The following is a 27,939-nucleotide window of genomic DNA, read 5'->3' as shown; positions in this document are numbered from 1 at the left end:
CATTTGGGGCCCTCCAGCCACCATGTCTCCCTGCCATGATGGACTCTGATTCCTCTGGAAACATAAGCTCAGATAAACTGTTCCCCAAGAAAGAAAAAGTGAAGCGTTTGCTTTGAGTCTCATGGAAGACCTTAGATTCTGGACTTTTTAATAGTATTGAGACTGATAATGACTATGGGGACTTTGAAAGTTGGACTAAATGTATTTTGCATTTTATATGATCATGAGTCAATGGGGGCCAGAGGGTGGAATGTGGTGGTTTGAATGAAAATGTCCCCCAAAAGCTCCAAGTATTTAGACATGTTTTCCTCAGTGAGTGGTGCTCACTGGGAGGTTTTAGGAGGTGTGGCCTTGCTGGAGGAAGTATGTCACTGGGGGCGGGCTTTGAGAGTTCTTAAGCCTTGTGGCATTTCCAGTCAGTCTTGGTTTCCTGTGCCTGCTTGAAGATGTGAGCGCCTCTCTATCGGCTCCAGCCACTTCCTGCCCCCTGCCTCCTCACCATGATCAATTCTGATTCCTCTACAACTAAAATCTTCCTTTTATAAGTTCCCTTGGTCACAGCAATAGAAACGTAACTAATATACCACCCCACCTCATGCTGCCCTGTTTAACCCCGAGGAGCACAGTGGCACCAGCAGCTTATCTAACAGACATATATGTTCATCTTACCGTTAACACTTTCTCCTTCCCATGCAGAGAGAGAACTAACAAGCCAGGGAGGACCTAACACAATTTTTCATACAAAAGTTACAAGCCCTGATCCAAGGCAAGACCCTGCCATAGTGTGTGAAAGCCCCTGCTGACCTCCTCCTGTCAGACCCCTTTATTCTGGGCTCCACACTGACTCAAAAGTCTCAGACATCTAGAAGCCACATCTTTCAAGCTCGCTATATAAACAAGTACCACACAGGCCTGACCATGGGTTGGGCCTCCACAACCTAGAGGATCACAGGCACTATCTGCTCAGCCTGTAGTACATCAAATTCTTTCTCCTGTGACTGCTGGAGGAGTTCTTACTTGCCACTACCCTGGTCCCTCTCTTTTCATGAAAGCCCATTTGTAGCTTGAGGAGAGAGCTAGCAAGCTTTGCCTAGGGGCCGCTCTGTTTATCACAGCAGAGAAAGACCTTCCAGGTATCTGAGGGTAAACTCCTCATGGGTTTTCAAGTGGGAAAGGTGGGCTGAAGGCTTGGGGGTGCTCACCTCTCTTTTTTTGTCTACAGACCACCAATACCCTGCAACCGCAACAGCCAGCATGGCAGTAGTATATCTCCAACAACTCTGTCCTCTGGCTATCACAGTGGTGGCCTGGGGGCACCTAAGAAGCCCCCAGTGGTGGGGACGTAGCAGGGGGTCTCATGTATCTGAAAACAGGGACACCTAGGGCCCTATCCCAGCTGGAGGGCCCTGTAGAGGGTAATGTAACTCAGAGGGAGAATTGGGCCCAGAGAAGGGGAGAAAGTGTTGGAAATGCTTTGTCCCACTTCCTTCAGAAACACTAACAAAGACTAGTAGACAGAGCAGGTGACAGGAGAGAGGTATATCGAGTTGACAGAGATGCCACAGGGGCCATGGGGCCACCAGACAGAGCCTGGCTGTAAGTGCAGTGCCTGGGGTACGGCTGTCACTTGTAGGCACCGACCTCTTAGAGTACATGTGGTTATCTGTGTTCTCAGAGAGCATGGCCTTTGAATGTCTGTAAGTCAGTCCGTGGGGATCTCAGCCCAGGGATACTGCCTGACCCTGGAGGCTCTTGTGGTCTGATGAAGATAGAAATGGCTGTGCCAAGGGGCAGAGAAGAGCCAAGCCTGCCCTCCCCTAGTCTGTTTGAGCAGAGCAGTCTATGGGGTGTCATGAGTTATCCCCAGTCCTTGTTTTTGGTGACATTTCTTATGTTCTAAAGGCCTTTCCTTCTGCTATCTTTTTTGATTTTCACAAAAGTCATCAATTTTGCTATAATGAAGAATTCAGGATGACAACTGGGAGTCAAAGAGGCAGGTGGGGACTTTAGAACAGGACACATTTCAGCCTAGAGTGCACCAATCCCCCCTGCATGATCAGGGCTTTGAGGAGCAAACAGACCTCTTAACACACAGGCTTAGATTTCCGTGCCCACGGTAAGTGCACTTAACCTGCAAAACTCCATTTCATCTGGCGACACAGGTGTAAAGGGTGATGTAGACTCAGTGTTCGTGGAGCCTAAAGAGGCCTCAAGCAGAGATAGAAAAGCGATGATGAGAGAAATCTGCTCATGACACTCCTGGCCAGTAGATTCAGGGCTAGTCATCACAAGAGGGGTGCAGTGGGGGGATGGTCAGGACTGCACAGTCTGAAGGCAATGCAAAGGTGCCCTGGACCCTCTTACGTATGTGTATGTGCATGTGCATATGTAGGCTAGAGAACAACTTCAGGCATTACTCCCCAGGCACTGTCCACTGTTATTGTTGTTTTGAGATTGGGACAGGGTCTCTTGCTGACCTGGCACTCACTGATTAGGCAAGGCTGGCTGGAAAGCTGGGCCATAGATCCTCCTGTCTCTACTTCCCCATGACAGAATTAAAACTATACACCGCCATGCCTAGCTTTATTCTCTCCCTACAGGTTTTGGGGATGGAACTCAGGTCCTCAAGCTTGCCATAATGAAGAACTCATGATAACAACTGGGAGTCCAAGAGGCAGGTGGAGACTTTAGAACAGGACACATTTCAGCCTAGAGTGCACCAATCCCCACTGCATGATCAGGGCTTTGAGGAGCAAACACACTTCTTTCTTTTCTTTTCTTTCTTTTTTTTTTTTTTTTTTTTTTTTTTTGGCCTGGAACTCGCTATGTAGACCAGGCTGACCTCGAACTCACAGAGATCCACCTGCCTCTGCCTCTGAAGTGCTGGGATTAAAGGCGTGCGCCACCACGCTTCGGCAGCACATATACTAAAACTGGAACTGTACAGAGATTAGCATGGCCCCTGCGCAAACACACCTCTTAACACACAACACACAGGCTTAGATTTCCATGCCCACGGTAAGTGCACTTAACCTGCAGAACTCCGTTTCATCTGGGGACACAGCAAGTACTTTACCAACTAAACCCTTTACGTTGTGTTTCTGACTCCTTGTGAATCCAGGTGCTTTTAGGGAGGGTGTGTGCTAAGCTCCCTTCAATGGCCACGATTCCCAGCTCTGTCCTCACAGGTTCTCCCCACTTGCCCTTGTTCCCTGCAGTCGACTGGAAGCAGCTGACTTTGTGACCCTTGGATAGAAGGCTCCATCTTGTAGCAACCTTTCAGCATGGGTGGACCTTATAGAGCTCACCTATGATGTTTAAAGGACATCATGTGATCAGTGGAAGTAGATAAGAGGAAGAATTTACTAGGTCTGATGGTCTGAAGAAGGAGAGGCACAAGGCGAGGCTGAGGGTGACAGTGGGTTTGGCTGGGTTAGCGGCATGTAAGTTGGTGGCACAGGGTCCACAGGGCAGAGACGACAGTAAGTTCGACCTTGAAACGCTGAGTGTGGAGATCCTATGAAACAGCCATGCAGAGATGACAGGAAGGCATCCCCAGAGGAGCACCCACAAGTTCAGGCTGGAGATGGATGTAGGTGCCACCAGCAAATCAATGGAACGGGTCATGGGAATGGAGGCAGTTGTCCAGGGAGTGTTATGGAAGAATGTTCCAGGGACAGATCCCCGGGGACACTGACATTTAGGAATCAATCACTGGATGAGAAATGGGCAAAGGGGCCCTCTGAGTCTAAAAGGAGGGAACTGGGCAAGCCCAGCAACAAAAGAAAAAAGGGGGAGTTTTCCAAACAGGAAGGAGCTGCTTAGAGCATCTTGACCTTGGCTGTACCTTCTCCTTAGTCTTTATAAATTTCACATGCTTTGAATACTACATTAATTATACCTTGTTTCATTTTCAAAGTGGTTATCTGATAGATGGTCCCTTTGAGAAACTTGATACAAACTTGCATGTGTGATTGAGAACCTTGCTCAGGTATGAACCTCCCCCGACCTTATCACTCATGTCACCCTGGGGCTGAGGGTGCTTAGCAACCATGTACCAACAGATGATCCAGGTGTCAAGTAGATCCAGAGCACCACGGGGTGCAAGGGCCATGCCGTAGGCTCCAGGACTGGCTTACCTGGCACTCTCAAACGTGGCAGAAGCCGTCTTTTCTACAGCCCCAAATCCAACTCCAACAGCGAGACCCTCTGAAATAAACACAAGAAGATACAAGAGATTAGAAATCGCTTCCCAGTGAGGAACACTGTGTCAGGTAAAGTGCTTCGGGCTCCAAGTAACAGAAGGTCAACGTAACAGAAGCATTTTTTAACTAGGCTCGAAAACATCAGCCCACTCCATTTGATGTGTGTGTGTGTGTGTGGGTGTATGTGTATGTGTGTGAGAGAGGTGGTTTAAATTGACTGTCAACATGATGGAGTTAGAATCACCATGGAAACAGATCTCTGGGTGTATTTGTGAGGGATTAATTAGATTGGTTAATTAAAGTGGGAAGACCCACCCTAAAAGTGGGCAGTACTTTTCCATGGGCTGGTGGTCCCAGGCTGAATAAAAGGAGGAGGTGAGCTGAGCACAAGCATCCATCTTCCTCTTCTTCCCAACTCTGGATGCCATGTGACCAGCTGCCCCCACCCCCACCAAAATAGACTAGTTCTTGGATTATGTCCATATAAGAAGAAAGTGGAAAGGCTAAACCTATCCTTATCAAATCTGTGTCTTACAACTTGGGAAGAGAAGCCTTCCTGCCACACCTCCATTATACTCCTGGGCCAGACCAAGGACCAGCGCCCACTGGCACAGGACCCAACAGGGAAGGTAAAGATCCTTCGATCTAAGAGGGAAGGAGAATTACCAGTGCTTATCTGGGTCAAGATCATGGGCTTCTTGGGCCACAGTGGAACTTTTTTAAAATTTATTTTTATGTTATGTGTATGAGTGTTTTGCCTGCATATATGTAAGAGCACCATGTACCTGCAATGCCTGTGGAGGCCAGAAGAGGGCACCAGAACCCTTGGAACTGGAGTTGCGGATGGCTGTTAGCCACCAAGCTGGGAATCGAACCTGGGTCCTCTCGCAAGAGTAGCCAGCGCTCTTAACCGCTGAGCCATTTCTCCAGCACCAATACAGTAGAACTTTTTTCTGGAGAAGGCAAAATCTACTGAGTAAAGGAGCTGTGTTCCTTCATGGTTTTCTGTTCAAATGACTGTTTTCCTTTCCTCGTGTCTTGTTCAGTTGGGGTGGGCCAGAGATAGAGGGACCGAGTGATGGAGTCCAGAGGCACACGGAGACAGGTGAGGGAGAAAGAGCTCATCTGAGACCTAGTATGAGTCTCCAGGAGACAATCGTGGAGTCCAAAGTGCTTGCCAAAGTGTAACTAGTTCTTTGGTGCCTCACTTTACCCTTTGTGCTTTCTCTCCTCTGGGGGCCTTATGTGGTTCCTGTGTCATGCTAGGCTGTGGACAGTTACCTTTGTTTTGTCTGTGTAACTTGTTATAACCTCTTTCTTCTTTGAAATCTGTGCTCCTTTGGAATATGTCACTCATATTGGGCTTAAAGTAAAAAGCTTCATTTTAGGGGGGCTGGAGAGATGGCTCAGTGGTTAAGAGCACTGGCTGCTCTTGCAGAGGACCTGGGTTCAACTCCCAGCTCCCACATGGTGGCTAACAACCATCTGTAACTCCAGTTCCAGGGGATCGGATGCCTTCTTCTGACCTCCTCGGGCATTGCATGACATGGGTGCACTTACACACGTGCAGGCAATACAGTAATATACATAAAATAAAAATAAAAGTAATTTAAAGAAAACCACAAATTTCATTTTAGTCTTTGAGGTACCTGCTCATCTGCTGGTCCCCATGTATTAGTCACTTTTCTGTTGCTGTGAAAGAAACACTGACCCAAGAAATTTATAGAAGGAAGAGTTTATTTGAGCTTACAGTTCCGTTCCAGGGGAATTACAGTCTGTCATGGCAGGGAGGCATGGTGGCTGGAGGTGGCTGGAGCAGAAGCAGCAGAAGCTAAGCTCTCACATCATCATGCAGGCACAGGAAGCAAGAGAGCAATTGAAGATCTCTAAACCCACCCCCAGTGATGTGCTTCCTCTAGGATAGCCATACCTAAAACCTCCCAAAACGGTACCACTATATGGGGACAAAATGTCCAAATACTTGGAGCCTATTGGGGACATTATCATTCAAACCATCACATTCCACCCCCTGGCCCCCATAGGCTCATGACCACATAAAATGCAAAATGTATTTAGTCCAACTTTAAAAGTCCCCATAGTCATTATCAGTCTCAATACTATTCAAAAGTGCACAGTCCAAAGTGGACTCAGGTAAATATCTTAACTGTAAGCCTCCATAAAATCTAAAGACAAATTACATACTCCCAACATACCTTCTAAAACTTCCCAAAACAGCGCCACCATCTGGGGACAGAATGTTCAAATACTTGGAGCCTATAGGGGACATTCTCATTCAAACCATCACACCCCACTTTGTCAAGCGTCTCTTTCAGGATGACAACGGGTTCCCACTAGGGCCTGTTTCAAAATCTTCATCTCTCTAGAGTTCTTTCCCTTGGAAAGTAGGGGGCTGGCAGCTTTGTATGCTAGGCTTATACATGAATTACAGATAGGGACTGTATTTCCTGACTCCAGGACAGAGAGCAAGAGTGATAGGATGCTGGTTTAGAAGCCCAGGTGACTTCTGGTTCTGAGAACTAGGACCTTTGGTATCCATAGGTGTCTGTTCTTCTCCTCCTCCTGAAATTCCCACCAGGAGTAGAAGCTATAGCTCTAGGAAGAGGTTTGGGTGTTCACTATTTGACGAGCTGGCTGATGTATCTGACTGGCTTCCAAACAGGGCAGGCAGGGATGAAACTCCTACATGAGTGTCTGATGCCGGGGAGAGAGGAGGTCAAGGCAAGCTGCGGTGGGGAAGACTGGGGTTCTGGGCTGCCTTGCCATGAGGAGGAGGGAGCCTCTTTCTGCAGAGAGCTGCTCACACTCATGCCCATGAGAAGACAAAGAAGGCATCTGTGCTGTTGCCCCAAACCAGCCTCTACCTTCATACCATCCAGAGATGGTATACTGTACCAGCCTGTTGTTCTCTGCCACGATCTGCACTACAGCTGAGACCCTCCAAACCACTGCCATGAATAACAGGGGGTCTTTAGGACATACATCTCCCCAAGGACCTCTTGGTCAGCTAGGGACAGGTGTTAAAAGGTGGGGAGACACTAAGGCTTTTTACTGACCCCAGACTTGGATATTTCCTTTTCCCTTTGGGGGCAAAACTGCTCTTTTAAGCCATAAACAACAGCTGTTTGGTTCTTTTGTTAATGGGTTTTTCTCTAATTAGTCATTGTAATATAAATCATAGAGCAGCCCAGAGCAAAGGGATGGAAGTTAATTAGCAAAATAATGTCTGAGAGGGCTTAGCACGCAGCCCCAGCACTTTGACATATGCACACACACAGCAGCTTCCATATGGGACAAAGGGCCCAGTGCAAAGCGACCCAGCTGTGGAAGGGGGAGGGCAGGGTGAACCTGTGACCATCTGTTCTAGTCCCAGAGTGCCTCTCCACATCCAATTTGTTACCTGGGCTCATGGCTCTTCCCTGGATGTGATATGACCCTACCTATGGGCAGCAAACACTGGCTTCTACAATTCTGGTCTCTACAGAGGTACAAGGCAGAATGAATGCTTCTGCCCCCAAGTGGGAGGCCAGGCCAATAGCAGGGGGCCCGTCCACAAAGGAGTGCTCTGTGATGGCTTCCAAAGTGCTAGGTCCTCTCCTTTCTGCTCTCTTGCAGACTGGAGGAAGGAGGCCACCACATACGGCCTCAGAAGCATGGGGCTGACCTTGAAGGTGGCCATGGCCAACTCAAGTCCCCACTGCTTTGAGCAAGGGAAAGCAGTCACAGGAGGAGAGAAGGATTTGCTGCCGTACTCAAAGACGGGAAGTGGTATCGGGGGTTAAAATGAGTGAGAAGCTAAGACAAATTACACTCACAGAAAGAACATAAATTAGAAGAGGGGGGAAGACAGTAGAAGGGACCCACCAGGGAAGAGAGGACGTTAAGTTGCTGGCCCCGCAACTCCTACCCCAGGTGCTACAGTAAAAGTGCAAACGAGGAAGGTAATTAAGACAACATACCCCTGTGCCTGGAAGGTCATTAGTATGCTCTGGGCCATTCATTCATTAGTATGCTCTGGGCCATTCGTTCAGGTGCAATGAGAGAAAATAAACCGTGGGGCCTGGAACACTAAGGCTGGCTGATGGCAGGGGAGCCATGTCCAGGACAAGCTGAGCACTGAAGCTGATGCGGCCACAGCCATCACGACCTTTCCTCAGGGTCGGGACGAAGCTGCCACCCCTCACCACCACAGCATCCTTCCTCCATCTCCACCTCTCCTTGGTCTCCATGGAGGAAAAGAGTAAATGGGGCCTTTTCTCGAAACAGACCTGAGGTCAGATCCTACTCCATTACTTACGATTCTTGCAGAAATGATGCTTACAGGACGATCATGTTAAATGCAACACGTCTGTACTCAGAGCAGATTCCTGGATACTGATACTGTGCAGGGATGATCCTGGGTATCTCAGGGTGTTGAGCAGCGTCCCCGACCTTTACCCACTATGTACCAGTAGTAACAGGTAAGATGTCTCCAGAAAGTGCCAGATGCCTTGTGGGGCTGGTCAGAGTTGGCCTAAATTCACTAGGGTTCATAACCAGCGCCTGGAGCACGGCAGCTATTCGACCCATGTTGCTCTTCCTCTTCCAGTGATCAATACCTACAACAGAAGTTCAAGGTGTTCCAGAAGATGCTTGGGATTCTGTAACAAAACACCATGGACTGAGTGGTCTATAAACAAGAAAGGTTTATGTCTCAGAATTCCAGGATCTGGGAAGTCCAAGATCAAGCCTTCAGTGTCAGGAGGATCATTTCCTGGTTTATGTAGAGCCTCCACCTTGACAGATTCTCATGTGGTGGACAAGGCCAGGAGTTCTCTCTTGAGGCACCAACTCATTTCTGAAGACGATTCTGAAGACTTTATCACCGTCCCCCAGGATCTGCCTCCTAAACCATCATACTGGGGATCATATACATTTTGGAGGGCCTAAAACGTTTGTGCCACAGCCACTGGCATTCATGGATATTGGCAATAGGTGGATGGGAAGGAATGCCATCAAGTGGATGGAGACACACTGGCATCTTGATTCGTCTGTCTCCTCTGTGAGGCAGAAGCAGCTTCCTCCAAGCCACTATAAGGCACCTTTCTCCTCTTGCCTGGTTGTGTTCCTTGCGGTGTGGGATCACGTCCCAGACAGTCTCTGCACAGTGAGGCTTCTGAAATGGAACAGGGTCATCTCAGGGTGGTGGGCTCAGGGTTGGGGACTACAGGGGTCATTTCTTGCTCTCTGGACTCTATGCAGCTCTCACACAGCTCAGGAATACAGTAGTACCCTTGGGTAGCTTTCCACAGGGACAGCTCCGGAGCTCATGGCTCACTGACGTCTCAGTGTCTCCCCTGTGTACTGCTGTGAGGTCACAGTCCACCACGTGTGCCCCGAATCTCTTCACTGTGTGCTCTTCCTTCTCCAGTTGGGTCTCTGGTGAAGCATGCATGACGTCAGTTCTAGAAGTTATGGCCAAACACAGTCCAGAAAATGTCAACACAAAGGCCATGCAGGAAATGAGGAAGAGGGCGCTATGACTCCTCCTCAATCTAAAAACCTTTAAAACTAGGGCAGCAGCGAACATTTCCTGGGGTGGCTTCATAAATATTAAACACTGCCACCACCAGCAACATTACCCCGCTGTGGACAACACTGACAGGCCCCAAGGGTGGAGGGATGACGTAAAATGGACTGGCTGAGTCATTTCCAAGTCTATTGAGGATGCAGTAAGAGAAAAATGAGTTAACCTGTAGCCAGAGGTTCAGATCAAGAAAAAGGAATTATCTTGAAGGTGGAAGGTTTTGAAACATATATGACTAAGTCATTTGAAGGAAAGTCAAGGGTACCCTTCCCCGACTGGGGAGGGGCTTTTAAGGAGATGAGCTTTTATCCTGTGGGGCTGACTCGATGGACACAGAAGAGCAGGAAGATCGGAAAGGGTGGCCTCATAATGTCCTGTCCGGCTCAACGATGCTGTAGCAGCGTGGACTCAAAGTCAACACACCCCAGTCTCCACTTGTACGTCTAGGTCCCCATTTAACGAGTCACACATTAAAAGAGAAACTAACCTTGACGTCCTGTCTTTTGCAGGAAGGGGCTTCAGGATGTTCTGGGGACAGGAATACAGTTTCCTACAGTTGTATTTGGGAGCCTCTGGGGAAGGTAGGTGAGTTCAGCTTTGATTCTTCCTCTGTCCCTGCCTGTCTGGGGACTATTGCTAAGTTCATAAAGAGGAGTGGGAGCTCCGTGGCTTGTGTTAGCTGATCAGGAGGGTAGATAGAACTGGCTGCAACATACGTGCTGTTTCCAGCTGCCTCACTGTCTTCTGGGGAGTCTGGCTACCTGGCCATGGTGTAACTAAGGCAGATAACCCTGCCTGGTCTATCCTTGACCCCAGATATCTAGCAGGAAGCAAATTCAGGTAAGCAGGACTCTGATCATATTAAAATCTTAGAACCTAGGGGCTGGAGAGATGGCTCAGCAGTTGAGAGCACTGGCTGCTCTTGCAGAGGGCCTGGGTTCGAATCCCAGCACCCATATGGTGGCTGACAACCATCCGTAACTCCAGTTCCAGGGGAACCGACACCTACTTCTGACCTCTGTGGACATTGCACAACATGGGTACACTTACATACATGCAGGCAATACACTCATACACTCAAAATGAAAATAAAATATTTTTTTAAAAAAGAAAAAAAATCTTGGAACCAGATAGATATTGCCTGATAATTTTACAAAGCCTAATTAAGGCTGGATAAGAGGTGGGAATGTTCATTTTGGAGTTATTTTCTTGTGTAAATAGTTTGATTCAGCTTTCTACTGTGAATTGTTAACCCTTGATGTGCAAATTGGGCAAGGTTAAGTGTTGAGAGAAATGAGTTGAATTCCAAGAAAGCTGAATGTTAAATTATTTATGTGTGTAAATACATGTATATGCATGTTTGCATGTGTGCATGCACATATACACGTGTATTGAGGCCAGAGAGCAACACTGGTTGTTGTTTTTCAGGTGCTGTTATGTTGCTTTGGAGATGGAATAGTTCACTGACTAGAACTTGCCAAGTTGGCTAAGCTGGCTGGCCAGTGAGCCCCAGGGACCTGTGTTCTCTATCTCCCCAGTGTCAGGGTCATACAGTGAGTACCTCTACACATGTTTTTTGTTTGTCTGTTCATCTGTATGTTTAGTGTGGGTTCTGGGGACTGCACTCAGGTTCTCCTAATCGTAAGGCAAGCACTACATTAACTGAGCCACTCCTAATCCTTAATTTAAATTCTTATCAATAAAGTTATATCTTAAAGTTTACTAATAGAGGTTCATAACTGGAAATACCCTAACGTGAATCATCTGTAACTAAAATAAGCACTTCCCAAGTGCTGTTGGCAAAGGTATTTTCCTGGCCCATTCTGTTGTCTCAAGCTGGGCCCCACGTGGATGGTAATGGGCCCTAAAACTGCTGATCTCCAGTCCACAAAGCCCATTGAAGATGAAGCCAACATCAATCAGCAGAGCACAGCGGCAGTCTTGCCTCATGTACATGAAGAACAGATGATGGGCCTCATCTTTAAGCAACTCAGAAGGAGCAGGTTAAACACCCACATCCAGAGTCAATTTCAATTTGACTTGTAACAACCAAAGATCAGATCAGATCCCTGTGTTCCTGTGGAGGATGAATGTCTTTTCCAGTTCAGAAAAATGTTGAGTTGCCCCAACTACCCACCAGATTCTTGATTCAGGCCAAATTGCTTCAGTTGGGTTTTCCCTGGGCCTACAATGCACATTTATCAGCTAAGGACAGAGATAGGTGTGGCAGCAGTGGGACCAGGCAGGGCACCATTGTGTGGTCCTCACGTCTGTTTGCCCTTTGTAGCCCAAGCCACAGGCACCTCGAAGGTCAAGGGATAGATGGAGAGCAGGGAGCAGATCCAGGAGGCCTGACTCCTGAGGAGCATCAGCTGCTGAAGAGATGCCATGGTACCACTACTTCCTAAGTGTGGGCACCCACAGATTAGTGCTGCTGCTGGCCTTGGTCAGAGAAGCTTTTCTGTGGTAGGCGATATTAACACAGAGACTCATGACCAATCAAGGTGATGAGAATAAGTAACTGTTGAGTGATGGACCCCAAATAAGACATCTACATCACCTCCTAGGAGAAGTCCACTGATGAGGGACAGAAGCCTGAGGAGCTGCAGGATGGAGAGCTGAGCTAAACAACGTTGTCTTCTGGACATGCTGTGGCCCTGACGATCGTGCAAACACAGAGGTAGTGTCTTCAGAAGACCTGCACATACACTCAGGCGCATGCACACACAACACACACACACACACACACACACACACACACACATACCCCTCTGATGGAAGGCCTAGGGGTTCTGAGGGGGACTAGTTGGGAAGAAGGGGTCAGTAAGAGTGGGAGAGGGATAAGAGGGTGATGGGGATGTCTCTGACTCTGATCGCAGTACCTTCTATACATCCATGAAATTATCAAAATGAACAGCAAAGATGACACTGCCCTCAGGAGTCCCTGTGCGTCGCCCGGCCAGGATTACCATGAAATCCTCGTGTTCTCTGGAGCGGGTAGGAACCCCATCTTTGTTCCTTGCTATTCTGCTTTACCCAGGAATCGGTAAAGAGGATTTTAGTTGACAACCACCCAGTTCCCTGACTTCTTCTATTACATTAGTTTGTTTGTGTGTATGTGTTTGGGCACATGTGTGCCACTGCATACACGTGAGGTCAGAATATGACTTGCAGGCGAGTTAGTTCTTTCCTCGCGGTGTGGGTTCTGGGGACGAAGATCACATGTACAGCATCTCCTGGTGGCAGCGTGAGGAATAACTAATTGACTGTTGGGCATGCGGAAACAGGGACGCTTATTTATATTGCTGTAGTTCCCGCGATCTTGGCTAAAGAAAATGAGAAGAAAGAATTTGTTTTGAACCTCCTTGGACGACTTTTGAATAAAATTAGAGCCTGGCAGCTCTTTCAGGATGATGAATAACCTAAGATGCGAGTTCATTTATCACTCCTTGGATTCGACTTGCACCGAAAGCATTTCTAAAACACCAGGCAGGAAAAGAAAGAGTCTGCTGCCTCAGTCACTATTCTGTGCTGCTACCTCGAGGGTGGGCAGCACCCCACAATGTCTTTTCGGGTAAGAGCATTTTTTTCCTACAAGAGCAGTGGCTCTGCCCTTGGACTTCCTCTGCTCAGACCCTCATCAGCAATCTCAATGAACCAGGGTCATCCTCTCCACACAGCACCCCACTTCCCAGCATTAGTGCCTGAGACTCTAGGTACACAAAATGGCTTCATTTTATAGTCCCATTTGAAACTAAAAGGGGTCCATTTAAATTTTACAGACTTTACTATAGTTTTAACCAAAGCAAAATAACAACACGTGGGGAAAACATGGAGAAACCTCAGAAAGTCTAAAGTAATAGAACTTTTGCCACTGCCCTTCATTCTCGATTCTTCCAAGTTCATTTTCACGCTTTAGAAGTTTCTGACTTCCAGGTCTCTAATGAAGGACATTCTAACTTTAAGGGTCTATCCGTTTGTCTTGTGTGTGTGTGTGTGTGTGTGTGTGTGTGTGTGTGTGTTAATGTATACACACATGGGGGGGCTTGTGCCTGTGCACCCTGCTGCATTACTCTGTCTATTCCTTTGATGCAGGGTCTCTCCCTATTGCCAAGCCCCAGTCATCCTCCCGCCTTTGCCCTCCTTGGAGCTTGGGTTACAGGTGTGCACAGGATGCCTGGCCTGTCCCATGGAGGCTGGGATCTGAACCCCAATCCTTCCTCCCACCTCTGCTTTCTTCCCCCTTCCTACCATAATCATAATATGATCCATCTACATAATTTAAAACACTGGCAACGACAGTAGGAATCTTCAAGAGCCTTCTTATTTTCTGACCATTCCTTTTTTATCAGCCAATTCTTGCTTTATGGGTATGATAAACATCCCCTTGCAGATCCAACAGAACATATTACTTACAACATTTTTACAGCCTACTCTTTTTCTCCTGAGCTGTCTGTTCTTTGGGGGTGGACTGGCCCTGGCTTTCTTTAGAGTCTGATGGTGGTAACCCTTGTGAAACGGGGTGACAGATGCAGGGTAGGTTGACGGGGAGGTAGAAAGGACAACCTCTGTAGTCACACAAGTCTGTTTCTTTAATAGACTTTTCCAATAAATCTGGAATTTCATTTCATAAGATCGTGGCTTTAGTTTGGCAGCTGAGTTATAGACAGGTGGAAGCAAACAGGGAGAGAACAATGTGGGAGTAATAAGGTTAAATGTCATCGACTTTAGGTCAAGACACTACTGTGTGCTGCTCAAAATGACTGAGTAGTGTCCTGCAAGGTGGCTTCCCAGAGACACAGGAGCGATGGGCAGCAGCTGCAGGGTCGCGTGTCAGGATGCAGCAGGGCAGGGGTCCCCTCAGGGACAGCCCAACTCATACACAATAGAGTGCATCGGGGAAGGGAGTAGAAGGCACTGTGTGTGGGTATGAGCTCACACACGGGCCGCAGCGGCACCAGGAGGGAAAGGACACGTGCTCACGTACAGGACGCAGCCACAGGGAAGGCAAAAGAGCATGCACAAGGGTGAGCTGGCACACATGCAGACACTGCAAAATGTGAACAGAAGGGAGTGTGTGGGGGCCGGTGAGATGGCCCCGAAGGTAACAGTGTTTGCCAATCAAGCATAATAGCCCAAGTTCGATCCCTGAAACCCATGCAAAGGTGGAAGGAGAGAACCGGCTCCACAAAGTTGTCCTCTGGCCTCCACATGTGCCAAGGCACGCATGTGTCCACACACACATAGGCAAGGATGGAAACAGATAAGGAAGCTGCCTTCGAAGTACATGGAAACAAGAGCCCCAGTCCAGGTTAGCCACGACTCCAGGCCACCTGGATTAGTTAATGCACTGGTTGGTTTTTGTCAACTTGACACAAATTGGAGACACCTGGGAAGAGGGATCCTCAACGGAGGAATTTCCTCTATCAGATTGGCCTGTGGCCATGACGGTGGGGTAGTTTCTTGATCGCCAATTGAAGTAGGAGGTCCAAGTCCACTGTGGGAGGTGCCATCCCTGGGCAGGTGGGCCTGGGCTGTGTAAGAAAGCTGAGCAAGCCAGGGAAGCAAGCCAGTAAGCAGTGCTCCTTGTGGTCCATGCTTCCATACTGTCTCCAGGTTCCTGCCCTGGCTTCCCTCAACAATGGACTGTAATTGGGAGGTGAAAGCCAAATAAACCCCTTCCCAAGTTGCTTTTGGTCAGTGTTTTACCACAGCAACATAAAGCAAAGTAAGATGGCTACTTTTCTCCTGATAATAACCTGATACCTAGCAGAAGCCTCAAGAAAGGAGACTTGTTTGGGCTCAAGGTCTCAGGATGTCAGTGCCTCATGACAGGAATGTCATAGTGGTTGGCCTGGCTCTGTCCCTAACAGCAGGAACACATGGGATAGGTTATTCACATATTGGTGGGTCAGAAAGACTGGACCGTCATTAGATGTAACTATTACCTTCAAGTCCCACTCCCAGAAATCTACTTCCACTAGCTAGACCATGTTTCCAAAAGTCCTACAACTTCCCTAAACAGCACCGCTGACTGGGGAACAGCCATCCTAACACAGGAGCCTGTGGAGGACAGTTCACAATGAAATCGTAGAAACACCATTGCATAAAGCCTACCTTACTATACCCACGGAGCAGCCCTGGGGGTCAGGAAGGGATAGTGTGTCAGGATATTCCCAGCTCTAATGTGATCAGCAGCACAAAGCACTGAATGGCACATAGCTGGGGACATAAGAGTGGCCTGGGGTTGGGGGCTGTGTTCCAAGAGTCGCCAGGGGTCTCTGAGAGAAATTAGAGGCCTGGGGATTTGTCTGGAAATCAGCTAAAAGTTACCAATGTATGATCAATGTATGATGTTAGTTTTAAATGTCAACTAGAGTCATCAGGGAATGGAGTTTCCATTGAGTAATGGTCTTTATCCAGTTGATCTGTGGGCATGTCTGTAGAAGATTGTCTGGATCGTTAATTGATATAGAAGATTCAGCCTACCACAGGCAACACCATTTCCTAGGCAGGGCATCCTGAACTATTTAGAACAGAAGGCAGCTAGGAATAGCAGCAAGCAGACAGCACGACGCATTCATGTCCTCTGCTCTCGGCCGTGGAGGTGATGTGCTAGCCGCTTGAGCTCCTGCCTTGACTTCCCCTCAATGGCGGACTGTGACCTGGAAGTGTCAGCTGAATGAACCATTTCCTCCCCTAAGTTGCTTTTGGTCAAGGTGTGGTATCATAGCAACAGAAATGAAACTAGGACACAAAGCAAGCAAAGTGTTAATAACGATGCAGATGAGAGGGGCTGGAGAGATGTTCAGTGGTTAAGAGCACTGGTTCCTCTTGCAGAGGACCAGGGTTTGATTCCCAGCACCCACATGACAGCTAACAATCATCTGTAACTCCAATTACAGTGGATCTGACACCCTCTTCTGGTCTCTGTGGGCATTGCACACATGGGTGCACTTACGTCCATGCAGGCAAAACACTCACACATATAATAAAAATAGTAAAAATGTTTTTAAAAGATGCAGATGACAGTCAGATGGATGAAAGGTAAAAGGAAAGGATTCCAGGAAGCCAAGGGGCAATGGAGGGACTGGAAGAGGGACTGGACAGAAGGATGCTAGGAGCAGACAATGAACAGAAGCCTGGCAGAACAGCACCTTCAACGGGTCAGTGACAGTCGCTGAACAGAAGGCCACCCAGAAAACAGCGGTAAGACAAGCTTGCATGTCATTGCAAAACACTGGCAAAGTTAAAGTCCAGGGTAAATGCCGAAGATGAATAAAATGTGCCTCCTTTTCATCCATATCAGATTTGACCCTCAGCACTCCCAGGACAGATGGGGGAGGCTTAGAGAAGCTGGCCTGGGGACGGGCACCATCTCTAACAAGTGTCATCTCTGAGTCCTTTGACATGTGGGACACAGGCTACTTTTCTCCTTGGCTGCAACCAAGAGGAACCTGCTCTTCTATTTGGTATGTGGTACCCTGGTTTCCTAGGATGGAGATGCTAAGTGGAGGTGGAGTATCTTCTGTGTATGGGAGTTCAGTGGAGAGTGATGTTTCAGTTTTAATGTGAGTCAGCATTTTACGAATAGGTTAGGAACTACACCTGCTGGGGAGGGTGTCTGTCAGGGGAGATGTTGGCAAGGATATGGAGACATTGGAACTCTTGCACACCGTTGGGGAGAATGTCAGTGGGGTAACCACTTGGAAAACAATATAGCAGTTCTTCAAAATATTAAAGATAAAACCACCATACGGCCCAGTCTGTCTAACTTCCAGTATAGACCCAAAAGAACTGCAGCGGAGTTTCTAAAAGGTGTGTATACACTCACACACAGCAACACAGTTCTCAGTAGCTTCAGGAAGCGACCCAAATGTCTACTGAGGAAGGAATGTATGAACACAATGTGGTCCCTCCATACAACAGAACATCATTCAGCATTTAGAAAGGGAATTCTGGAACATGCCAAAATTACATGGATGACCCTTGAGGACCTTGTGCTAAGTGAAATGAGCCAGTCTCAAAAGGACAAGCACTGTGATATTCTACATAAGGTCTCTGAGGTGCTCAGATTCACAGACAGAAAAGAGAACGGTAGTGACCAGTAGCCAAGGTGGGGGTGGGGTGTTAGGAATTAGTATTGAACAGGGATAGAGATTCACAGTTTGGAAAGATAAAGAGTTCTGGAGACGACCGACAGCTCCTTTCAGTGAAGTGCAGTCCCTGGCTCCACGTGGCGCGCCCCGCTAGCACTCCCAGTCACTCAGCATTCTCCCTCTGTCCTACCAGACTTTTCACTCTTCAGTGTTGCCATGTATTTGGTTAAAAAAATATGTTTCCCATTTCCTTGTGGCCAGAGGTAGCAAAGTTGAGAGATCTTGGAGGGTCACGGCTTCATTTTTCTAGGTGCCAATCCATTCCAAGGACAAGTTCTGAAATCAGAATCTGGGTCCTGGGGGATCAGTGAAGAAAGAGAGCCTTGTGTAAGCATGATGATTGCAGTTTGGCTCCCCAGAACACACGAACACCTGGGCAGGGGCAGCAGCTGGGCAGGGGCCGCCTCTAATCCCACTGCCAGGGAGGTGGAGGTGGGGTCACCAGGGCAAGCTGGCCAGCTAGACAAGCCAAATCGATGAGTTCAGGGAGAGACCCTGCCTCAGTAAATAAAGCGGAGAACCATCTAGTAAGACACCCAATATCAACCTTTACCTTCCATGTGTATGCACACATACCCACATACACATACATGCACCCCCACACATACAAACACATACATACACATATCACAGAAACACAGAAAAATAGGATCCTTTTCTTTTTCTTGCCTGGAACACAGATGTGATGCTTACAAGCACAACAGGTGATTTGGGACAGGGACAATCAACCATGAGATCTCCAGGGAAGAATAGTGGAACCCACAAAGGCAAAGCCTTCATTTCCTCTCCTGAGCAGCCCGGGACTTAGAACTTCCTGGCCTACACATTGTGTGGGAAATATGACTCCCCACCTGTTCAGAAGGTGCTTCTGACTAGAGCGCTCCAAACTTGTAACAACTGGGACATCTCTTATAGGCCTGAAATATCTCCTGTCAGAAGACACCAAAAATAAAACAATCTTGGAAGAATTACAGAAAATAGAGATTCCAGAAGAAAAGAAAATGGCTAGATTTAAAGGATGGAGAAAATGTTACAGACGGCACAAACTAAAGAAATCGTTGGGCCATGGAGATGGTTTAGTTGTAAAGTGTTTGCTGCTCGAGAATGAAGACCTGAATTTGATCCTCAGAACCCACATTAAAAAGTGAAGTGAGGTACCACACACTTGTAAGTCCAGTGCCAGGGAGACGGAGACAGGCAGATGCCTGGGGCTCTCAGGACAGGCAGCCGAGCTTAATAGACAAGTGAGACCCGTTCTCAAAACAAGGTGGACAGCTTGTGAGGAACACCAGAGGTTGACCTCTGGTTTGCACATGTATACCCATACACACACAAACATACACCTAGATGCAACAAATTGTTAGTAGCTGCCATATGCAAAATGAAAAAGAAACACATCAAGTCTGGCTGATGAATTCCTAAAGCAAACAAATGGAAATGGAAATCAAAAGTGACTATCACAGATTCACTCACAGTAACATTCCAAACTAATAGCAACGTTCTCTTGGCTGGATTTTATGTGGAAGAGCAGGAGAATGTGAAGAAATGAAAAATAAAACTCCATGCGTTTGGATTGCTTTCAGGCTTTTAAGTCTCATGACACCACATGAACACGATTTTCAGAAAGCAGCAACATCAGGGTGCAGCGGAATGAATTAATACCTGGTCGGCTGACTGCTCTCTGCAGGTGTGGATTAATGAGTTTATGCAATTCTGAGATGAGGCAGGTAGAGCGAAGCCACAGAGCTCAGGGGCTGCCCTGTCCATTCAGTATCAATGTCAACAACACCGGTGGAGACCCAGAGGACACATTAGGAGAGAGCACAAAGCCAGAAACACAAAGGGGCCGGACAGAGAAGACATCAGAATCACTCAGGGTGGTGAATGAGGTCCGTGAAGCTCAGGGGTAGCATTAAGAAAGGTAAGTGCCAGCCTGGCAAGATGGCTCAGCAGGTAAAGGCACCTGCCACTGACCTGAGTTCTCTTCCCAGGACCCACACAGTGGAAAGAGAGAACTGACTCCAGGAAGTGGTTCTCTGGTGTTCATGTGCATGCCACGGCATTACAGTCCCCTCCCCCAATAAAATACATACATACAAAAAATGTAAAAGAATTGAAGAAAAATTAATGTGATGCTCTGGATTGAGGTGTAAAGAACCAATGAAGACAAGGCTGGAAGTACTTGCTCATCATTAGCTACCTGTGAGCAAGCCTTGGGTCCAGGACTTCATTATACAGGACTACTTGGCAGAGGCAGACAGAACCACAGGGTTGCCATAATTAACACCATAGGAAGTTCAAGTATGAGCCTTCTCTCCCTACCTCATTCACACTCCTCCAAAACCTTCCTGAGTGGGGGAAAGGTATTAAAGCCCCCTTCTCTGTACGTTGTGCTGGATTCAGGGAAAGATTTAGCTTGATCTCCTAAGAGACTACTTGGCAGAGGCAGACAGAACCACAGGGTTGCCATAATTAACACCATAAGAAGTTCAAGTATGAGCCTTCTCTCCCTACCTCATTCACACTCTTCCAAAACCTTCCTGAGTGGGGGAAAGGTATTAAAGCCCCCTTTCTCTGTACGTTGTGCTGGATTCAGGGCAAGATTTAGCTTGGTCTCCTAGGAAGGCCACAGCTTTAAAACGTGGAAACCTTTAGGCAGAACATGCCTTCTCCAGTGGCCAAAGGCTCCACCACTCCCGAAACCTTCACATCTGGCCCTGTCTCATACATATTTACCCGCCCGGTCCCTGTGGGCATCCATTCCTATTCAGAATGCGGCTGCCGATGTACCTTTAGAGACTGTGCTCTTTAAGAATGGGAAATAGTCTCAAGGAGGCTTGACTCTGTCTATAAGAAGCACAGCTTATATGGAGCTTGATCAAAACACTGAACCAGACAGAGGAATATGTGGCATTGCTTAAGAGGGCTCTAGTCAGTTACATGACAAGCATTTCAGGAGAGCATTCTAGCAAATATATTTGGTCCACAATACATATGTACATCATCAGTACGCATATAGACATGTTTATATGTGTACACATGTCTATAGTTGTACATACATATTGGTGTAGTGTTTATGTATATTCATCAACATGCATATAGATATGTATGCACATGTATCGTGTTTACACATAGATATATTTATATATGCATAAACAGGTATCTGTAGCTGGTGTTTGGTGAATTTGCCAGAGAAACAAGAACACAAGTCTCTGATGTCTTTGGTCCTAGGATTCCATTTCATTTCAGCCTTGACAGGTCACATAATTTATGAGTTTTGTGAAGTCCAATTGAGCACATGCTGGTTAGGAGAGAAATCAGGTGAAAATCATCAGTTTTGTGCAGAGAGCCTTTCTGATCTGTCTAGGCCTGCTGCTTTTCCCATTTAGGAATACAATCTGGGCCATGAAGACAGAGCTTTGGGCCTCTCTGTACGACAGGAGCATTCCCAGGGAAGCTGACCATAGCCAGTCTCCGATCCCAGTCACCTACACATCCCTGCAGACACCCTCCCTCCTGTGAGTGATTCAGCCTACATCTTCACCCACTGTGAGATCTCTTAAAGGATGCCTGAGTAGGATGTCAGAAGGGCTGACTCCATCAACACAGGATGCATCGTCTCCATTTCTTTTGAGAACAGATATTCCTGATCAAGGAAGCCAGGCACACAGCATCCACCTTCCGAGTCATCTCACACTCAGGCAACTCAAATCACAGCTCTCCTGGGGGAGGCTGTGTCCTTAAGCCACTTGACACAGTACTGGGTCACTATCCAATATGCTTCCAACTGGTGCAGAATCCTCTGGAATGGCATCTGCCCAATTCCTACGTGCCTGCCCTTCTGATAGAATTGCAGACCTGGGCCTTCTTTCCCTTTGTCACACACCTGGCCAGTCAACAGTCTGTCCCTTGTTCCCTAATAACGCAAACCGTAGAACACATGCCTCGGGTGAGTCAATCAAATTAAGGAAAGTAAAACATGTTAAGGCAACTCCAAGCCCAGGCTTCCAACGTCCAATCCCTGCTAAATCATATCAAAGTGAGAGTTTAAAGGAAATGCCAGGTGTGAGAAGGACTAACAGGGACGTGGGCGTGGCTTTGGCACACTTGATATTTTTCAGTCACTGTAGTTCATATTTTCAAATGTTATCCTTTTCAAATACCACAGGATGGAGATACAATCGATGTCTGATTTAAAGATAAGAAGCTAGATCCCCGAGAGGTTAAATGACTTGTTTGGGGCCACAATGTCAGGCACCCATGTCTGTCAGGACCCAACTTTCTGCTCTTCTCACTTGTCTAAGATCAAAGATAAGTTTGATCCAGGAGTTTTGATCACCACCATGCATCCCCAGGGAAGAGGAATTCCATTTCATTGCAATTCTTTTGCAAGCCATGTGCAATGCACAGCTAGCAAGCATCAAAGTGGAGGAGGAAGCACACAAGAAAAAGGCAGTGGGTTGCACGATTTCACTGAGAGGAGATGAGAGGAGGGAGGCCATGCATTAGGGACCAGGGTTCCATACTGGGCCACTTAGCTGTGGACAGGGACAGTGGGCTCAGGTGCAGCTTTAGGAGAGCCTAGAATTCAGGAGAAAGAGCTGTCGAGGTCTGATTCTCCTGTGAAGATGCCCAGGTCCCTGGATATTGTGATTCACTCCCCTTGTGGGAACTATGTGTTGCTCAGATCTCGACTCTCCAACTCCACTGCAGATCTTCTAACCCCATCCCAGCTCACACACATCTGTTCTTCCATCACAGAAGAAGAGCCAGGATGTTGAGGCTGTCCCAACCTCACCTGAATGACTTTGGTCCATCCGAGTTCACTTCTGCTCACAGTAGCCCTTCAGACCATCAAGGCTCAGTTAGATTATTGGTTATTTGGGAAGAGAGACCTGCAGACCTCCAGTGGGTAAGTGCTTTGTCAAGGTAGGGGGTCTATTTCTAAACTGTGGCTTTCAAATAGCTGCTGTGGGGCCAGAAAGATGGATCAGTGGTAAAAGCACAGATGCTCTTCCAGAGAACCTGGGTTCAGTTTCCAGTACCTACATGGCAGCTAACAACCATCTGTAACTCCAGTTCAAGGGGATCCAATGCCCTCTTCTGGCCTCTGTGGGTATTGCATGCATGGGTGCATTTTCATACAGAACACACATACATACATACATACATACATACATACATACATACATAATAAATAAACTAATGAAATGGTTTCTGTGAGGTGGAGGCAGAGAAGACTGTGTCTGATTCTTTAGGGAAATAACTTTCTAAAGCAGTCTGACTCTCCTGGACCAAGGGAACTCTCCCATTGTGGCTTCCTGCCACGAGCCCCACGTGCTCTCCAGCATATCCCAAGTAACAACCAGTGTTCTCCAGTCACGGCTAATCCCGAATGTCAACCTGACAGGATTTAGAATCACCGTGGAAACAAATCTCTAGGTATGCCTGTGAGAGATTTTCTAGATTGGAAAGCCCACCGAAGTAGGAAGGCTCACACTGAGTGCAGGTGGCACCGCTCCATGGGCTGAGGTCCTGGGTGGGATTAAAATGAGAAAGTGAGCCGAGCATTTGCTCTCACCTCTCTGCTTCCTGGCCGTGGATGCATTGTGACCAGCTGCCTCACCTCTGTACCTTCCCGCCATGGTGGACTGCACCCTCACCATGTGAGCCAAAGCGAACCTTTCAGTCCTTAAGCTGCTTTTGCCAGGTATTTTGTCACAGTAATGACAACAGTGACACAACTCGAGACTAGCAGAAACAGCTCCATGGAACATCAGCAACCTTTAGAAGGGTTCTGTGACCAAATACTAGGTTTAGTCAAAGGGAATTACTGCTTTTTAACTGCCTACATTTTTACTAGTGCTACGGATTCAAGCAGGGCTTCACATAGCCTAAGAACACGCTCTACCACTGAGTTACACCTTCACAATCATTTTATTGTGTGTTGGGGGCTGGGGATTGAACACGTACTAGGAAATTGCTCTACCACTAAACTACATCCTCAGCACTCACCACCATAGGGCAACAATCTCAGATAGTATAGCCTACTGTATCCGGAGACCCTGACTGTTCTGGAAGATTCAGAAACAACATGAACATTTCACAGCCTGGGATCCTCAGCAGTAAAGAAACCTGCATAGCTTTGTTTCGCGAATGTGCTTGATAAGAGAGTTCTTTCATTAAACAGCACCTGTTACGAAGATCTTGCTGAACCTGTATTTTGTGGGGACTCGTTTTGGGAAACACTGCCTGGGCGAATTCAAATAATTACGAGCGTTCTGAGCTGTTCACAGACTCGTCCTCCCCCAGCTCATGACTATAGCTACATAAAACAAAATTTACTCCTCTCTGTGCTGTGCTCATTTCTTCAAGTCACAAACACTTAATGAAGGGCCTCCTCAGCACCAGGCACTGGTATGGAGCCAAAGATTTAATGAGTATAGTTGTTCTAAAAAGGAGACAGAAAATATGAAGGGCCAGCTCGGTGTGAAGGAACTACCAAGGGTTTTGCACAAGGACTCGGTTTTGACCCAGGGCTTAAAGGAATTTTCCAAGACAGAGGTAGATGGTCAGTGCCCCATCTACCCATTCAGGCAAACCCAAGTCCCTTGTCCATGGCCGGTTCCATTCTCAAAGCATCATGCATCTTGGGCAGTGTGATTATCATCTGTTGCTCACACTGATGCTGGTCTCATCCCATTCTGTCCATCTTGATAAAGTGGTACTGGATTTATTCACTGTCTTGTGGGTCTAGGGCCTGGTTTCCTTCAAGCTGACACTTCTGTGTCACATGATCTGACATCAGGGTTCAAACACAAGGCCCACAGTTAATAACCGGTCTCAGTCATGCAACTCTTTCCTGGTCTTTGGATCTTTCTCTGAGTCTCCTTTAGACATCTAGATCAGAGGTCACATATGGTTGAATTCAGGACTGTCTTCAAGGCTGACCTTATGGGAGACAGCCTGGGGTCTCCTAACTCTGTGACTTTCAGAAAGAAGATGCCCATGGAAAGGTGGGACTGTGCTGTCCCCTTTGGTTTTCAAATCTGAGGCTTCCCATTGGTAAACCAGGGGGTAAAAGCCAAGGTAAAGCTCTTCAGTGCTTACCAAGATTAAAGGCGTCTCAAGAATAATGTTCCAGGACTGGAGAGACAGCTCAGAGGTTAAGAGCAGTAGCTGCTCTTGCAAAGAACCCAGGTTCAGTTCCCAGCACCCACATGGCAGCTAACAACCATCCATAACTCCAGTTCCAGGGGATTTGATGCCCATTTCTGTCCTCCTCAGACACTGCATGGCATGACTGAAAATACATATATGCAGGCATAACACTCATACACATAAAATAAAAATAAGGCAAAAAAATTTTAAAGAACATTCCCTGAGGAGTTGGAGGGGATCGAGTGGGCGTGGATTTGATCAAAACACCTTATATGCATGTATGAGATTCTCAATAAATTGTTTTAAAAAGTTAATAAAAAAAATGTTCCCTGTTCCTAGATTCACTTGATTCACCCATAGCTGTAACAGAAAAGGACCCTGTTGGTAGGTAACTGGAGGAGAGGTAGGGACTTTGGATCCCTAGGGGGATAACAGGCTTCCTCCATAACTCTCTGGCCAGGTTTACTCCTCCTTAGGCAACCTGGTGGTCCCTTGACTCCCAGGATGTCACCATAGTGATGTGTGCTTAGTGAACACACCCAGTTGGCTTACTGTGCCATAGCTCAGCTCTCTAGGACTGAAATGAACCTCCTGCCTCAGCCTCCCCAGTAGCAGGGACCACAGGTGTGCACCACTGCACCTGCTGTTTCCTCCTGTGGTTCTCAGCCCTCATGTACCCCTTCAATAAGCCTCTTTGCCTCAGGGAGCCCCAGTGGCCTCTGCCTCATTCCATAAGAAGAGCCTCCATGGACAGTGGAACAACTCAAGATGCCTGTGGCTAGATAGAGTGATGGGTGGAACAGGTGTAAATGCTGTAGATTTCAATGGGATCTGTGTTCCAAGCTCTGGAGTTGGGGTATGATCCTACACATCTACAATCTATAGTCCAGCAATAGAGAAAATTAAGGTACAGCATGAAGTGGGGTGAGGCGCTTCAGCAGTGTCCCCAAAGACCCACCAGAGAGGGTCATGTGACCAGGGATCCACTCAGCCTGACAGGGACTCCCACCACTGGCATGCTAAGAACTGAAAGCAGGACATTCAGGGAACGGGGCCTGCCTGGGCTGGGGTGCTTTCCTTCTGGAAAGCACGATTCCCTGAAGCCACAAACTTTAAAATCAGGTATCTACAAGGTAGCTATATTTAAGCCAGCAACAACATGTTTGTCAGTTTTATCTTTGCGGATTAAGGTATTCCAAAGACAGATTTATTTCCCCCATTTCCAACAAAGATCATTTGAGTCATAACAAGATGCCGGGAGCAAGATAACGGGTGTGCTTTCTACCAACCTTAAGAGCATAGCACACAAGTGACCGACCTGTCCTGGCTCCTCCATGGGCCAGCTTAGAGGTGATTTACAATCACAGAGCAGGAATGGGAGTCAGCACACTGCCAGGAGCTGCTGATCAAAGGGACCAGGAGCTCTTGTGTAGAAAGTGGAATGCACGTCAGAAGGGGGAGGCTGTCTCATGACTTCCTAGCTCTCACCAGCTAAATGTCTCTCCCTGAATCACTTACGGTCACAGGTTTCTGGTGGCCTTTACTTGAGAGGAGGGAGTGGTGAGTGATCAAGTGAGATGATGTATTACTATTGGGAGGATGGCTCAGTTGGGGAAGTGCCTTCTGTGCAAGCATAGAGACCTCAGTTTGGATCTCAGCACCTGCATAAAATTCACGTGCGGTGGTATGCATCTGTAATCCCAGAACTGCGGAGGGGGTGGGGGAGTGGTAGAGACAGGATGGAGCTCAGTGGCCAGCCAGCTTAGCTGAATCATGAGCTCCAGGTTCAGTGAGAGATTGTCTCAAAAAAAGACGGAGAACTAAGTGTGAGTAAAGTCGAGAATTTCAGAAAGGAGACTATAGGAGTGTAACATTAAGTGATGGGGAAGAAGGGAATGCAGGTCAAAAGGCACATAAGTCGGCCTGAACCCCTATCCTCAGGCCTCTCGGGGTAAGTCTATAGCGCAGCTCTCGGCGCCTTGACTCCCCAAGCCTCATTCACCCTTCCATCTCCCCCGCTGTTCGCTACTCCTAGTTTGGGAACTGCGCCATCCCTAGTCTTGGGGCCCCAGACACCGGGGGAACCAATACTGCTTCCTGATCCTTCTCACTGAGACCAACTTAGTGCCTTTCTTGGGCCCCAGGAGCTTCGCTTCTGGTCCTGGCCCCGCCCTCACCTCTCTCTGCATCCCTGGACCTGCACCACCGGCTAACTCTCCTAGCCTGCACTTCAATCCTCAGGCCTCTTGGGGTAAGTCTATAGCACAGCTCTCGGCGCCCTGACTCCCCAAGCCTCATTCACCCTTCCATCTCCCCCGCTGTTCGCTACACCTAGTGTGGGACCTGCGCCACTCCTAGTCTTGGGGCCCCAGACACCTTGGGGAAACAACACTGCTTCCTGATCCTTCTCACCCAGACCAAATTAGTGCCTTTTTTGGGCCCCAGGAGCACCACTTCTAGTCCTGGCCCCGCCCTCACCTCTCTCTGCATCCCTGGACCTGCACCACCAGCTAACTCTCCTAGCCTGCACCCCTATCCTGAGGCCTCTCGGGGTAAGTCTATAGCGCAGCTCTCCGCGCCTCGACTCCCCAAGCCACATTCACCATTCCATTTCCCTCACTGTTCTCTACTCCTAGTTTGGGACCTGCGCCATCCCTAGTCTTGGGGCCCCAGACACCGGGGGAACCAACACTGCTTCCTGACCCTTCTCACCCAGACCAACTTAGTGCCTTTCTTGGGCCCCAGGAGCACCACTTCTGGACCTGACTCCGCCCTCACCTCCCTCTAATTCCCTGGTCCTGCAACACCCACCAGCCTCTTTCTGGGGCCT

General features: G+C 47.8%; 1 protein-coding gene across 6 annotated transcripts in view; it reads right to left on the bottom strand.

Annotated features, from left to right (window-relative positions):
• Positions 1–27,939, bottom strand: part of Slc39a11 (solute carrier family 39 member 11) — a 605,978-nt gene that overhangs the window by 86,752 nt on the left and 491,287 nt on the right. For all 6 annotated transcript variants that reach the window (XM_029562731.1, XM_029562732.1, XM_017797732.2 and 3 more), the window contains one exon: positions 4,140–4,209. In XM_029562731.1, coding sequence (XP_029418591.1) covers positions 4,140–4,209 — 70 coding nt within the window. The remainder of the gene's footprint in view (positions 1–4,139; positions 4,210–27,939) is intronic.

The sequence above is a fragment of the Nannospalax galili genome, unplaced genomic scaffold, assembly GCF_000622305.1.
Source record: "Nannospalax galili isolate Female #2095 unplaced genomic scaffold, S.galili_v1.0 scaffold634, whole genome shotgun sequence".
NCBI classification, from domain to species: domain Eukaryota; kingdom Metazoa; phylum Chordata; class Mammalia; order Rodentia; family Spalacidae; genus Nannospalax; species Nannospalax galili.
This window is presented reverse-complemented; position numbering and strand designations above follow the sequence as displayed.